General features: G+C 39.7%; 1 protein-coding gene across 1 annotated transcript in view; it reads right to left on the reverse strand.

Annotated features, from left to right (window-relative positions):
- The window catches only part of MICAL2 (microtubule associated monooxygenase, calponin and LIM domain containing 2), a 124,699-nt gene that overhangs the window by 78,778 nt on the left and 29,506 nt on the right, over positions 1-16,415 (reverse strand). Inside the window, 4 exon segments of the mRNA XM_050710802.1 lie at positions 51-206; positions 1,855-1,956; positions 3,068-3,184; positions 3,869-4,076. Of these exon segments, the coding sequence (XP_050566759.1) occupies positions 51-206; positions 1,855-1,956; positions 3,068-3,184; positions 3,869-4,076 (583 nt within the window).

Raw genomic sequence — 16,415 nt, forward strand, 5'->3', positions numbered from 1 at the left:
CTCTATTGTCTCTTGTATTTATTTGTCAAAAAAAATGAGGATCCACCCACCCGTTTCCTCTTTAAGGTCCTGGAAGAACTTCTGATTGAAGATGAAAGCGACACCACTAATTTCTTCTACCTTGGCTTCTGCAGTTGTATTTCTGTTTATAAAATTGGCAGTGATAGCTATAGCCAGCTTTCCACGAAACTCCTTTCTCCTAAAACCTGGTAAGAAAAGAAAATAACTAAAAACACTGGAAACTTCACATCAGACTTTGAGGCAGCATCAGTTGAAGGCAACTCAGTCTACTCCAACACTTAATCAAACAACATACAATCAGCACATTTTGTTTTTCCTCCAAAATTCCCTTGAATGCAAAGTCTTTTCTCCCCAACCCCAGCTGCAAAAGTAGAGCTGTACCGTATTCAAGATAGTCTTGTTTAAAAAACAAACAAACAAAAAACAACCACTGAGGTTGGGAGGGGAACTATAGAAAGAAGTTGAACATAAGAAGTTAAGTACAAATGATGACTAAAAAACCAAACAAACTGGAAATAGTGAAGTAAATTTAATGGGGGGGAACATTTTTACATGCTAAATAACAAGTGGATTTTTTGTTAGATGGGTGGTAAACAGTGTATGAAAAAACATGCAAGAAACCAGTAGTTAAAAGCAGCAGAGAAAAATCTGGAAAAATAGAAACCTCTATAACAGTGCTTAGCTGCACATGCTACTAACTAATCTGGCTTTTCAAAGATTGAGGGTTGAAAAGTATTCAGTGCTTTAACTTTTATTTCTAACGCGAGCAGTTCAATGTGAAATTACGTGCATTCTCACTCCATCCTAGTTAGCTTCTCTTCCCAAAAATGCCTGCTAAGCAGTAATCTTGCAATTTCACATTCAGTTTTTCCCTCTGTGTATTCTCCTTATCCTTAAGTAAATTGTGAAGTAGAACAGGGGGTCCTTAAGAGTATTTTTAGCCAATTGCAGATGGCTTTTCAGAGAATATGTACATTTTCTAATAAGAAATCAATCACCTATAAAATTTTTTCTTTGTGCTTTTTGGTAGGTTTTTGTTATTTCATTGGGATAAATTTAACATGAAAATACCGGCTTCTGTATGTAAACAATCTTTAGTGCACCAAATAGTATATTGTGTTTGGCAGACATAAGAATAAACAGACAAACTATGAAACTAACAAAAAGGGGAAATGGTGTATTTAGTGACCTGAAACTAACATGGATATAATTAAAGCTACAAGGAAGGTATATAATTAGATAAACAGGTTTGTTCATGTGATACAAGAGCAGCTTAACCAGTGTCTCACTAACAAAGACAGCTCAGGCGGTCCAAATTCTCAGCAATGGCTCAAGCTCATGGAGGACATGGTTTTGTTTTTTTTTCCCCTTACAGTAATTTATTATCTTTGCAAATTGTTTCCAAAGTAGCTGCTTCTGAGGTTAAATCATCTTTACACAAGACTAATACCTGTGATGCCTTCATTAAAGCTGTCACCTTTTGGTCTTTAGATCGAACATGTAGTGGAAATGTATGGCACAATAGTAAAGCTAATGCATTTTGTCAGCCCCCTTCAAGTTAAATCATCATGTAATTACTTAACATTGAAGCAAGGCAATGGCATCATGATATATTTTCAAGGCAATACAAATACAGATGGTTTTGAGGATCAGTAATGATATTTAGGTGATTATTCTGAAGGTAAGTAGAAGGTAGCACATTAAAAACTAGTTTTCACAGATATTGGTGTATTGAAAGGCAGCCTGTTACTTTTCGTTCTCGTCTGACTTTCAGGTCTTCCAATGTACCCTACAAGAAAAAATTAGTATAGCTAAAAGCACACATTCACATACCCTCTAATGTGTTCCTGCGGCCATCTGCACCAATAACAACATCAAATTCATACTCTGACAAAGGGTGATCCACAGGGAGAAATTCAGCCCTCCAACCTATCTCTGAAAACATAAAGAATAATATTTATTCATTCTTCAGGAATACAGTAGGGAAGTGTTTTCAGAGTTTGAAGAATGGGCATCAGGATAAATGGTCCATTTCTATTCAAACGGACTCGTGTTCTGCCTCAGAACAGTGCAGGGAAGTTCTGCGGCAGTCAAAGCTATGTTCATGCTGTATTAAGCAAGGTGTCAAGCTCATAAGCTGACAACAAAAAAGAAGCCTTTATTTGGATCACCTAACGCACTAAACTTCCTTTAAAACTGATATTACCAGACTATACATAAAACACTTAATTCTCACAGAATGTCCCCCACCAATGACCCTATTAGGACTGTAAACATGTATAATAACAGGAAGAACTGGGCTTTAAAAGAAGAAAAAGAGCATCCTATTCTTAATAATTTTAATTCTGTCTTCTAAATGCAAATTAACAGAAACATACTAATGCAGCTAAATTTAATCTTTGCATTAACACAAAACATTGTCTGAAAATGTTTGTATTGCCCTATTTAAAAAAAGCTATATAATATGCTTTAACTACTTATAACATTTTGTTTGTTCTACCATTGCTACATGAACATTTACAGAGAAATAGCATAGTATTTTAATGAAGCAATTAAAAAAATAAATCTGTTGCTACTACTCCCTAAATTCTAATTGAGAGAGATTTTTCTTTATTTCTTAAAAAAAAAATCTGCATAAGATGACTGATAAGACTCTGTGCTCCAGTGGGACTATATTGAACGTGAAAGCAAAATGAGACCCTGAGAACTTAATCCATTTTCAATAATTATATTATCATTCAAGAATTGTTTTTGTAAGAAGATACCAGAAAACCAGACCAGACTCCCTACAAAGCCTCAAACACCTGCCAGAAGGCGTAGTGCAAAACCTCAACTTTTCAAGTTGGATCGTATTTTAAGAATTATCAGAGCACTGTCACAATGATACTTATCATGCCTACAATTGCATGTAGCAAACTTCGCTAAATAAGAAGGGCAAAAGATTCCCATTTCTTTATGCAGAATTCAACTATCTTGAGTGATTTCACATGAGACCTGACATAAAAAGAAGTTACTGTGTACAGAATCACATTATGATAAACAATACTTTGATTTTCTTGATCTTCAGGAGGTTCCAGGACTTTCACAAATTCTAGATTCACATGAATTTCAACTCCTAAAATAAGTGCAACTTTGAAGAGGATAAGTTGAAGTTGTCGAATACCTGCAAACAGTGAGAAGCAAAGATGTATTTAATATATAAGCAAGCACAGCTCATCAAGTTGATATTCATTGTTAAGAAAAGTATATAGCATTATTATTTCCTATATTGTGATGAATTCAAGTATAGCGATTGCCACAGGATGTTCTCTTCTGTCTCAGTTTCCTCTTCCAACACAGTCTCATAGGTAATAAAACTCACTTCTGTGATTTTCATAAGCTTTTTTTGTTTAGAGCTTGCCTTCTTAATGATATTTAAAGGATCTGCATACCCAATACATTGACCATTTTAAGACTGAAAATTTTTACAGCACATAAAAATATTTCCCTGTAAAATAATCACACTTCTTTCCTCATTAGATTAAGGGGTGCATCTATCTTTAACATACCAGAATGAATATCAAGATTCTTCATACAGTGGTAATAAAAACCTACTGTTTAGCAATTCCAGTCTAACGAGCTGCTCCATAAGATTGTCATTTGTCCAACTGCCATTTTGCTTGAGACTTTTTTACTTTAATGAGACTTGTTTTTTTTAAAAAAAGTCTCCTTTTTTTTTCGCTCCTCTTTTCTCAATGTGCATACATGTTTAAGGCAGATGAGCTTTCCGCCAAGTCATGAAAGTTTCCATTAATCTGATCTCTGTGCTTCTCTTATCTGAACGGGGTCCATGCCCTCGAATACTTACTGATGTGATCAATAGATCCTGCACAGAATTTCCCATAAAATTTCTTTGCTCCCAGTCCCCGGAGGTCATGGATTGTAAATGGCCAGAGATGCAACACATTGTTTCTTGAAAAAGTGTCCCGCTTCTCCACGACGACAACTTTGGCTCCAAGGAAGGCAAGTTCTATGGCAGTCCGCAAGCCACATGGGCCACCTCCAATAATTAAACACTACCAAAGAAAAGAGGGAGTTTTACACAAAGTTTAGTACTGATTTCCAAATAACTTCTAACTTATTTTATTCATATGACTTGGTATTCAGTTGGACTCATGCTACCAAGAGTGTCTTCAAGTCAACTATTTAAATCAATAAATATCCAAATTTGTTCACGAGATGTGCAGACAGTTTATAAAAGAGGATAAACTGTTCTTCACGCAGACACAAGATCATCCAACTAAAAGGTATAACAAATGACACTACAGAAAGCCAAACTCCTTTTAGCATCTGCTTGTACATTTCTAACTCAGATTTAGCATTTCAAAAGTACTTGCAGTAAACAGGATTACACCTACATAAAAGGGAACGGAAATAAGTGATCTTGGTGCAGGCTTTATTTTATTATTATTTTTAAATAGGGAATTGGCGCACAATTGCTAGAGTTGCTAGATAAGCCAGCAGTTTTATGTCATTAGTTACTCTCTCCTTAGAGCGAGGGAGCATCCTGAATGTAAGAGCTTAGTTCAGCCACTGCTGTAATGCAGGACATGTCAAGAGAAGTCAGCAGACTTCACCAGAAGCGAAGAACTCAGCATGCCTTACTCCATTTTACACAGTGGATCCTTACCTTCAGGAAGATCGTGTTTGTTTTAGGAGTTTAAGTCTAAGTTTGGGCATCCTCAGAAGAGCAACTTAAACTACTACAGAGAATTCTCACTTAAGTTTTAGCTGAGAACTGTAACTTTTCACTGATTAATAAGCAAAGGATTTCCAGAAAGCAACTAATTTAAATCCAAACATATCTAATGTTTCAATTTTCCTGACTGATCACTAAAAATTTAGTGGAAACAGTCTTAGAAGATGGACAACACCCGCTCCCCCTCCCCCTCCCCCACCCCACTCCCCATAAAGCACACAGGCTACACAAAACCTACACCCGTTCCAGTAACAGGCTTGGGCCAGGGAGAGACGAGGTGGGCACAAGCTGAGGGGTGAGCTCTGGCTACGAGGCTGAGCCGTGCTGCGTTGCAAATCTGAGGCCGTTATCTCAGAGCCCAGACACGCTCCTGTGCACCCAGCACACAAAGCCAGACAACGATTACAGTTTCCAAGCAAGCACAGACTGTACCTGGAGGCTCGTTAGATACAAGTCTGGTTCCCATTACATTTCTTTGATAAAATGGCATCATTTATTTATACTGGTTTGTTCATTTGTTTTCAAGTTTAATATCTTAAAAATTATCTGGTACTGACTTTTGTCCAACCAAATTGTAAAAGCCTTGAATTAAAAATGTTTTTTAATTCAATAATGTAAAGAACTCAAGTTCCTGATGAAAGAAAAGCTTCTGCAAGGTGCTTTTGTTGTGCTTTAAGCAAGTGTTTTGTTAACTAGTTATTTAATAAGTCAAAGCTAGGTTGTCGCATTAGCCATGTCCTTGGCTTTCTTCCTCTTAAAAGAGCGTATTTGATTCATAATTCCAGAAGACTTCTCACTGCATGCTAAGTAGTAAGGAAACATCAACAGATGCAACTATATAGAGGAAGAAAATAGAGTGCAAATGTTACCCTGATTGAAGAAGAGGATTGCTGGTGGAGCCTGCTTCCTTCTGAACATACTTGTTGTGACTAACATGGGAACTTCGAGTTCTGACAAGCGACTGCCTTCACAGCTACACAAATTTCCAGCAATGTTTAGCAAGCACTTGGAAACATTTTAAAAATAAAGACCATACATGGTTTGATAAGGGCTTTTTTTTTTTCCTGACTTTTTTTTTTTCCTTTTTTTTGGCCAACGAAGTGTATTACATATAAATAAATGCAACTTATTTTCTTTAAAGCAGTCTTTTGAGATTAAGTCATAGTGGATCTTGCCAAGTAATAAAACCCACACAGAAAGTATTGCTCGTTCCTCCTGGTAATCTACATCATGGTATGTTAAAATTTAAGGAGGATTCTGCCCTCTCCCCTCCTCCTATCATCATTGACAAAATACCTTCCTAATTGCCTAGAAACACTGTGAAAAATGGTTGTATATTTGCCATCACATCCATGGTTACCTACCATAAACATCTTTATCTGTATCTCAGAAATACTTGTTCTTTATTAGGGATGCTTCCTGCTGATGTAGAGCTTACATTTGGCACTTCGTGATTTTTCTTGAAGCTTTTGGGGTCAAAGCCAGAAGAAAACTGTTGTAAAGGTAATGCCTACTGTGCTCATGCACCTACCTTTATTGCATAGAGAGAGGGGCCATACCACCAGCCAGTCCCTGCCCTTCCTCTCCAGCTCTCCACTTGCAAATGAAGTCACAGTTTCTCTGTCCTGTCTTGTAATCAGCCTAGAATGAACCTTGAATAGCTTTGTATTTTCAGCTCCTGTTTCCCCAGTCTCCAGTTCATCAGGGGCTGCTTTTGAAATTAAATTCTTGCAATTTAACACAGAACAATCTCCTTCCTGACAAGTGACATCAGGTAAGCAAGTCTGGAATGATCAATCCTGACATCTAACAAACACAATGAAACAAATACCAACAGTTTCTTGACATTCCTATCACCATTTGCAGGTCAGCTGTCTTTTAATGGTGCCAGATCACCTCCTAAAAAGGTAAAGGTTAACTTGACTTTTCAAACTGTCTTCTGCAAATTAATCAAAGTAACAGTGGCTGAAGGGAACTGATGAGGAGCTTTTGTATAATTTGTGTTCATACTGGAAACAAAGAGAGAAAGACTTGTATAGATTACAGGGCATCTTTTCCCAGAATGAGATCACAACCAGACTTCTGTGACCTGCCTGAAAAATCAGTATCGCATTGGATGTTAAATACTGCTTTACTGCTGAGAGTATGTCATGTAGTACAAGGTAACATTAGTAGCAGAAGACCTATATACTATGAAGTTTCAGTGAGAAAAGTGTGATTTTCTGCTTGCAAATGTATGGAAATACTCCCTGTCAAATGAGAAGCTTCATTAAATTTAACATCTTCCCCAAGAACAGGGCTTACATTAGAAGACAAGAGCAGGTGAAGGTACAGAAAGAATAAATAAGAAGGGAGAAAACAACATGGTTACTCATTATGCAACAGATTAAAGTACTGATTTAAAAATGCCTAGTTTCCTCCTTTATCCTGTATGAAAACAATGTATCCTTTGCACATATTTCTCTCAGAGATCTGATAAATGTTTAAAATATTGAACACAGCCTCTTGAAGAGGAAATGCACGCACTGAGAAAGGGAGCCAGCCGTGACAAACACCCCAGCCTTGCCGCAGCCCAGCACCGTGCCCAGGGGTTCCCAGCCCAAGGGAGGAAAGGTGAGCACCACACAAACCCTGCGCGCACTGCATCAGTGGCTCCCCCCGTGCAGTCACCCCAGCACCTTTTCTGCAGAAGGAGCAGGTAGAGTTACGCGTATTGGATTCCCTGCACCAGCTGTCTAGTCCAGGCACACGGTAGCTGTCTGCATGGAGCAGACTACCCATAAGCACTAACTCCTGAAGGCAGCCATCAACACGATCGCTTTTCATGACAATTTAATGTGAGCTAAACTCACCTACGCTTCTTACAAATATCCTGGGTACAAATTATACAGATTACTGATACGACAAATGCAACAATGAACATTTTACGATTATGATATGAATTATCAAACCAGCATGCCCATTTACTTACGAGTTAAATTTCTACTAGAGCATTTCTAGAATATTGGTTACAAAATTCCCACTGAAGAGCTCTAATACAAATTTACAGACCAGTAACAGCTGCCTGGTGACAAACTTAGGCCTATTTCAGTTTAAAATTATAAATTTTAAGTAAGCCATGGAAATTCTTGTATTTAATAATGAAACACTAGTAAGCACATGTTTATTTCATAAAACTTGACTACGTAAGCTGCTGAGTTTCTATAGTACTGTTAAAAAGTACTGCACTTTTCTGTAAAGCATAAAGCATGGATTGTTTTCCAGGCTCAATTAAAAGGTATCAGAAAGTTTCCCGTATAATATAAACGCATACGGGATGTGCTAAGTCTCAAGTTTGATTCTCCTCAAAGAAGGTCAGTCTGACAATTAGGGATGCTGCTTGCTCTCTCTCAGTGTGTTTTAGGATGACAGTACCTGGAAAGCCTCCAACAAATGTTTCAACACTGTGTAAGAGCACATAGTGCTGAGCCTAATGACAGCATGAGTTACCTCTTCAAAGGCAGAATGACTTGTGTGCCAGGCACAGGTTTTTAGTATGATCTCCCATATATTACGTACAAAATAATGACTTATGAAATGGGAGGGGAGGAAAAGGAAAGAGGAAGGATGAGGAGTAGGGGCCTCTTGCAGCCCCTCCCATCCGCCACTACTAAATCCTCTGCCTGAGAATCCAGGCACCTATATCCCATTCTGGAAAAACCATATGCAGCTCAACAGCTGAGAATTTGCAGAATGCCTCCCTCCATCGGTTTTCACGCAGTAAAGTGAGCTTAAAGAAACAACAGAGATTTTGAGAGAAAGGAGGGAGAGAGCAAGAATAGTAATGTTATGTTCAAAAACAAAAACTACACCAACAGTTCAGAGTGAGCTATCCAGTCACAAAAATCTCCCCCACATCAATCTACATAGTTCACAGTCAAGGAATCTACCAGTTGGTAGCAGTATGTGGGTGGGGGAACACAACCAAACAGCATCTCTTTGCACAGTTAAGAACAGACAGAACCCATTGTAGCTCAACACATTACATTCATATTATCCAACTCCAAATCCCTCATTCCTCTCCTGCCTGAGGTACCCAAACATTAAATTAGTTCTGGAAAATAAACCAGTGCTTCATTATAACCCCTCTCCCACCCTTCCTGAACGTATTCCTGAGAAGAAGATGGAAGTTACAGTCACCCCAGGAACTCAGGATTTTCTCATTTCTACCTTCCAGCTGGTCAGAGGTGAAAAAGAAGAGATTAATTTGGGCCTGAGTTCAACTGCAGCTTGATAGACACAGAGAGTCCTTTTGTTCCAAGACACACCAGTCAGAAGCACCACTTCCACTCTTCAGTAGAAATGTACACATATGCTAGCGAGAAACTAGTGAAAATCTTCCACCTAAATTATTTAACTTCTTTTAACTTATCTGTAATATTTACCCAAATCACCATTTGGAAAGCAAAACCCCTAGGGAAAGACCTTGCTGCTAGAAATGGGCACCAAGGGGGGCCTTTCCCCACACACCTTGAAGCCACTGGCTGGTGCCACAGGTGCCCCCAGCAGCCACGGCCCCCACGCAGTGAATGGAGGCTCTGCCCGTCCCCAGTGGGGTCTCAGGTGTGTTCACTGCTGCCGAGGGCAGGTCTGAGACCTCACATGGCCTCAGCCTTCATGCAACATCAAAGATGCCAGGGATGTATCGAGGATTACTTTGACTGACTCCCCAGGATTACATGCTACACGGATTTGAGCAAGTGTTTATTCATGATAGAGCTAAATACGATGCAACACGAGATAGCCATGAAATTTAATGAAAACAGATTTTCTGGATCAGCAATGACTGTTTCCTTGGAAAGGCTCCAAAGAAAAACAGCTGCATAAGCATCTAAAGCGCTTGGCTACCAGGGAGCTGCAGCAGGAAGCTCTCCCCACCACAACACTTTTCACTTCATCCCCTTTACTAGATAGGAAAACACTTCAGGCAAAAATAGGCCTTCTCAGTAGGACATTTCTGACTTACAGTTCATCTCACATTTGTAGTCTCAGATTTTATCACATAAATTTGTTGACAGCCACTGGATACAAAAGTGCACTCAAACATACCCTGAATCTACTGAATAGTCAATAGAGTTTTTAAAATTTGAGACATTATAATTCAAGTCCCTTAAAATTTTATATACCACTTAGACAACATTAAGAGTCAAGAACTAAAGCTTTATGAAAAACAAACAGGTTAAGCTCACTTAGGTATGATGCATATAGGCATGATGTGTTTTGTCAGTCTAAACCATTGAGCCTAGTCTCACTGCAGCCCCGGTCAACCAAAGCATTTCAAAATGTGGTTGCTCCCCTAAATCCAACAACCCTATTCAGTTACTCACTGCTTCTCTAGACAAAGACCCCCAGACAAAATGCTTGCCATCTCCCTTTCTACATGCCAGCCCAGACACCGGCACCAGCAAAGGCCACGCTGCTGTAGAAGCTCAGGTACCAGGCAAGTTACAGCGATGCAAGCGTGGAGCTCTCAGCAGTCCCATGCCCTGCATTGCCTGAGATGCTTGCACTCATTGCCTGTTGCCCAACTTGTGGAACACTGCCATACCTATACAACTGATTTTACTAAAAGGCAACAGAACGTGACTCTATCAATAACAGCAATGATAACTGTAGATAAAGATGGCTGATTTGGAACGCGTAGATTGGACTAGATATATAGCATATAGTCCTATATATAGAAGATGACAGCACAACGATAAAATAATTATTTTCTTTGTTTTTTTGAGAAACAGGACAGATATCAAACCCCAAATTTCTGTGATTTACAGATCTATACTACATGCAAACATTAAAGGAAAAAAAAAAATCACTCTTCCATCAAAGTAAATGGGGGGAAGAAGCGTAGGAGCTAATTAAACCTGCCCTACAAAAATTAACATTAACCTTACTAATGTTATAAGGAGCTCGTAAAACATAGCATGATAGAGGAAAATATGCTTTTAAAGACTTTAAAATATGCTTTTAAAGACTTTTTAATGACAAAATAAATTTAATTGACAAAAATTTAATTTTAATTAATTGACAAAAAATAATATTTTAATATAATATAATATTTTAATACTTTAATTGACAAAAATAATATTTAGTTACATGTACTTTAATGACAGGTCCTAATTCTCCAAAGGGTTATATGAGCACTATATTTAAATGCACTACAGATATTTCCAAAATCTACCTTAAAATACTGTTAAGACTAGCTGGATCTTGCTGAACAGACGTTTTTGGACACCACAGAAATACCACTGTTGGGGTAGTTCAAAGGCAGCTGGGAACAGCAAGGCTTGTGCACCTCTGATTGCAGCCAACTGCAGCAACAAAACCCTGGCCCGGCCCAGGAAGCCCAACGTCGCTATCCATTTCTGCTTTCAATCCCCCCAGTATTTTATTCTCTCTACCCTCAGCTGAGCACTTCATAAATACACAGTGCTGTCTACTCCTGCCAAAAGCACTTGTATCAGTCAGTAACTGGCAAAAATGGAGATGCTGCTATCTTTTTCCTTAAAAGACTGTGATGTGGATTGGAAGCTACCTGATCAAGGCTGATTTGGGGCAGAGCTCTTTCCCTCAGTGCTGCGCCCTGCAGTTGCTGCACTTGCAGTTGGACACGGTGCAGCCCAGGGATCAGAGGAACTATCTTGATTGCTCAACATTTTTCCTTGGACAAAATGCCAGACATGAAACATTAGAACATTTATTGCATTCATTTGGCTCATCTTTATGAGGATTTTTGAAAGATAAGCTTCTGCATGGAAAAAAACACATGCCTTCATTTTTCCTGGACGAATTCAGACATGCTTGTCCATCCACCCTCTCTGTCTCTAGGATATACGTACTAATATTAGATTTGTGCATAAAAATCTTTTCATAGTTTGAAATTAAAACAATGGTATGAAAGACATCTGAAACTTATAGCCTGCTATGCAACACACTACTGAGAGTCTACATGCATTCAGTTTACTGGAATTTCAAAAGTTGCTTCACTGATGCATCAAAGCTGACAGGACTTTGTTTTATGGAGCTATTCTGAAGAGCTCTCTCAGGAGGCCTTGGTTGTATTTAAGTATCTTGACTTTATCTCAGAGCTTTTATAACAATTTACAAAAAATAAATTAAAAAACAAACGCAGCTGTTGACATGACACAAAAAAGTATCTCTAGAAACTTTCACTTCCCCACCAAGACACTTAGAGTTTCTGAAGAAAACCTGAATATCATCTGACAAGAAACCTTATACTGTTTTTAATAAAAGGATTACATACCTAAGTCAGGCAAGTGTTTTAATCCAAAAATCTCCTCAGATTTTTGCACAAAATAAACCCCTAACATCCTTTGGAATTAAGAGTGTATTTGCTGTTTTCTCACCTGTATTTCTCTGTAATCAAAACAGGGGAAAAAAGGAAAAAAAAAATAAAAAAAAGAGGAAGAGGTGGCTTTCCTTTCTTTTCTGGCAACTTTGGCTAGTTGCTTAAACAGTCAGAATGAAAACAAGATAAACCTTGCAGAAAGAACATGGTCTGACTATCCTGGACACGAATATAGTTCACAGCATTTACATACCTTGCCATTTTTGTAGGTTTACGCTTGTCACATTGAGATAATACTTTAAGGCTACCTTTAAAAATGTCAGAAAAAAATATGAAACCAGAAACAGAGAACTGGAGAACACAGATAAGAAGTGGAGTCACCAACAGCCTCACTCCTGTGCACAGCAAAGACTTCAGCAGAGACCAACTCTTCGAGTCCTGCAAGCCTTGTGAGCACAGACACTAGTGAGATTGATAGCAAAAGAACAAGATGAATCCTTTACATGGTTTCAGAGTTGGGGCTTAATGAACCGTACTGACCAGCCACTAGATGACTTGTCTACAGACCCAGAGGAATGGACTTCTCATGCTTGAGGGCATCCAAAGCATGCACACAAGTTGGTCAGCAACCATGTAGCTTTGCTGCAGGATGAAGTTGGCAATATACTTAAAAGACAAACAAAAAAGACAAACAAAAAAGACAAACAAAAAAGACAAACAAAAAAGACAAACAAAAAAGACAAACAAAAAAGACAAACAAAAAAGACAAACAAAAAAGACAAACAAAAAAGACAAACAAAAAAGACAAACAAAAAAGACAAACAAAAAAGACAAACAAAAAAGACAAACAAAAAAGACAAACAAAAAAGACAAACAAAAAAGACAAACAAAAAAGACAAACGCTAGTCTCATTTGTCTACAGAGCTGAAATATTACACTGAACCTGTACATATATTTTTTTTAACTAAACAACAACTGCAACAATCTATGAAATCAGCTAAGCTTCAGCTTCAAAAATGGCTTTTTGATGCAAGTGGTAAGCCAAGTTATTTCACAGAATATTTTAAAATATGTTCTAAAATTCATTTTTATATTAGGCAAGTTATTAACCAAAACCCAATTAAGACCTGGCTTTCAGAAGCCAGGACTGGGTAAATAAGCTCACAAATGAACCATTAGGTCTGGGTCAGAATCCACATTTATTTACTTATTTTTAAAGGGCTGAATCATTTAATTCCATCATTTCTAACTTTCCTAAGCAGAATGACTGTACAGCAGTGTATGGCAGCTCCAGGCAAGCACAAAATGTAAAACTCTAAAAGTAGCCAGCAATTCTGGGTTCCTAGAGCCTATTTTCTTTCAAGTCATCATCATGCAGTCTTCAAAGACCTTCACTTTCCAGTGCTAGCACTCACAGCCACTTAATTAGTAAAGCTAAATACTGCTTTAACCGGTCACTTGCACATGCCAATTTATCATAGGTAAACAATGCTTTTTTATGTTTTTATTTACAATTTGCAAACACTAGGAACTGATCAACCACCAGCAATGCTTAGCACTGTATTATCTGATGGTGTCGACAAGGCAGATGGACTGGAACAGTTTGCGGAATTAGAAAATGCATCCTTACCGTAACAACTTTTAGGAGAGTTTCCAATAGCACAGAACATTGACAGCACTCACACAGAAGCTACGAACCACCCTGGTGGCAGGATATACACCACAAAAATTAGGTTTTGCCACCCCTAGTTTTTATTTCCAGAACGTCTTTAGCTGAAACCGAAGGCCCATAACAGGGCTTATTACTGAAGGAAGGAGCCTTGAAATATAAAATATTAAAAAGGTGAAAAAATATGAACAGGTATAGGCCTTGAAGCGAGGGGCAGAGTCGAAGACACGACACTTGGCAGCAAATGGCACCTCATGAGGTATAAAAGTCTGTTTTACACCAGCAGCCAGTAAAACAGAAGGGGGGAACAACACGCAGAGCAGACTGGTGTTTGTTTACACAGCTACTTGTTAATAACTGTTTTCACACTCGAGTCCAGGTGATGTGCAGACAGCAGCACCTGCCTGACCAGCACCGGCTTCACTTGTTCCGCTGCTCCTGGTGCTGCCCAGCCACGGCCTGCCTGCGCCAGCCACCACAGCAGCCCGCACTTGTTAGGAAAGGCTTTCCACCACGCGCAGCTATTTCCCATCCCACTGCAAACAGATAAACCAAAAATGACCTGCGAGAAACGCCTTTGCCTTCTACCCAGCACTCACTGATCAGCATAACTTGTTATGAATGGTTTGGGTGTGGAGCCCTGGGCAGGAAGTTCACTGCCATCCCCTGCCATGTTTTCTAATTTCAGCTCAGTTTCCCACGGGGCGTTGTTTTATCTGCACTGTAAATCCAGCAGGGGTGGCAGGGAGCACAGGCAGGAAGGACAGTGGGCACTGCCCATAGAGGGGAGCATTTGCTGTTGCACAGGTCCTTTTAGAGCTGCTTTTGTAACCCATTCAGAGAGGCAGTGGCAGTCAGCAGCATGACACTAATTCTAAGTGTGGCATAACCACGTTTCCTTCTAAATTTGGATCTTAGTCAAATGAACAAATCCAGAGAGTGATGCAAGATGAGCCAGGCAGTATCTCTTGGTCAGTTTCTTTGGCAGAAACAGGCATGACCTTGGGAAACACAAACTGTTCTCCAGTACTGAAATAGGAGCAGCAAACATCCAGGGCAAAACGCAAGTTTTGCAAAACCAATCGGAATTGATCTAGAAGCATTAGCTGGACTATTAGAGAAGGTGAGTCACGTAACACTTCGGTTGTGCCCTAAGTAACTGTAGCAGCATGCTTCGGGTCTTCTTTAACACAGGTAAGTGAAGGTAGCTAAGCTTCTCCCCAGGCCACGTCCTCTAAGCTCGAACTGTTCCTGCTCTAGTTTATCTGCCTCTTGCATACAACATGTACTCCAAATTGGGCAAAATATTTTAGCTGGGGGTCGACCTGCACCACCTAGAGGGGAAGGAAACCAGCCTAGCTCCCGACATGCCACTGGCACCCAAGGTCAGCTCTTGTGTTGGCACTACCCGACGGACCAGCCTTGGTGTGGTACTGTAAGCAGCAGGTCCTTTTCTGCCCCATACACCCACCTTCAGCTGGCTGTTCCCTTCCTTTCCTAGTAGGGTCAGAGTTCTACAGTGGCTTTTAGAAATTGTATCCACCTGATCACAGATAATTTCAACTTTTCAAACTCTTAAAATTCTGATCCTGCCTTTCAAAGCACCTACAGCTCATTCCAGCTTGGCCACATCAGCACCCCCTCAATCCAGCACCGAAATTTTTATTAAGTAAGACTAATACTGGTCAAAAACAGGAATCATTGAAATGACCCTTAATGCATTTCCCCAGCCTGGCAGCAAACTCTTGCTAGCACTGGTGTAAAACTGGTTCTCCGAACAGACATGGGAACCTCAGAAAGGACCTGAACTGCAGGAGACATGAAATTGCTTTATTGTCTGAGATCTGGGTTTTAGCAGCCAAGTGTTTAATCACTTCCTGGTAGCAAAAGTTATGCATTTCCTCACTTATCGGTACACAAACATTGCCAGAGCAGAGCTGGAAGCGTTGCTAACAACAAACCCGTAACGACCAAATCTGGCACCCAGGGCCCTCTCCGGAGCCAGGAGTTTCTGGGGCCTGACCCAGCGCGGAGGGGCTTGGGGGGCTGTGTGGGAGCACCCCTCGCCCGGCACACAGCTCTGCCTGGTGGGCACACACGATGCAGCTGTTTCACACATGCAGATCCAAAAGCACTACAAAGCCCCAGCTGTGGGAACACGCCCTGCCATTCTGCCATAACCTTTTGTTTCATTCAAACTTAATTAAGCCACTTGCGGTGACAACAGCACCAGCCGTGTTTTGTGTGAAAGTAACTGGGTGCCACTCCCAGTGGGAATCTTTACAAAATATCTAGGAAATCAGGTCAGGGTGGGACAGTTCCTTCTGCCGATTCCTTGCAAAACCATTAGCAAGTGACAGAGGAATAGCATGCTGCTGTTAAGGAACAGATGTAAAGCTACTGTTATCCTGCAAGCAAAAAATCTTATTTAGGCAGTCTGACTATGTTACTTTGGCCAGAGTTCACTGTTTTTCATGACTGATTAATCTGAAAAACCGTGTGTTTGTGGAAGTGTCTGTAGGATAATAAAACTAAAGTGATTTCATTACCAAATCACATGCCAAACATTTGCCTTTGCTGACGCAATTTAGCCCAATCTGACAGTTTAAAACACTGCTCAAGAAGTCAAATATTTTGGTTTG

Source organism: Cygnus atratus, chromosome 5 (genome assembly GCF_013377495.2).
Source record: "Cygnus atratus isolate AKBS03 ecotype Queensland, Australia chromosome 5, CAtr_DNAZoo_HiC_assembly, whole genome shotgun sequence".
NCBI classification, from domain to species: domain Eukaryota; kingdom Metazoa; phylum Chordata; class Aves; order Anseriformes; family Anatidae; genus Cygnus; species Cygnus atratus.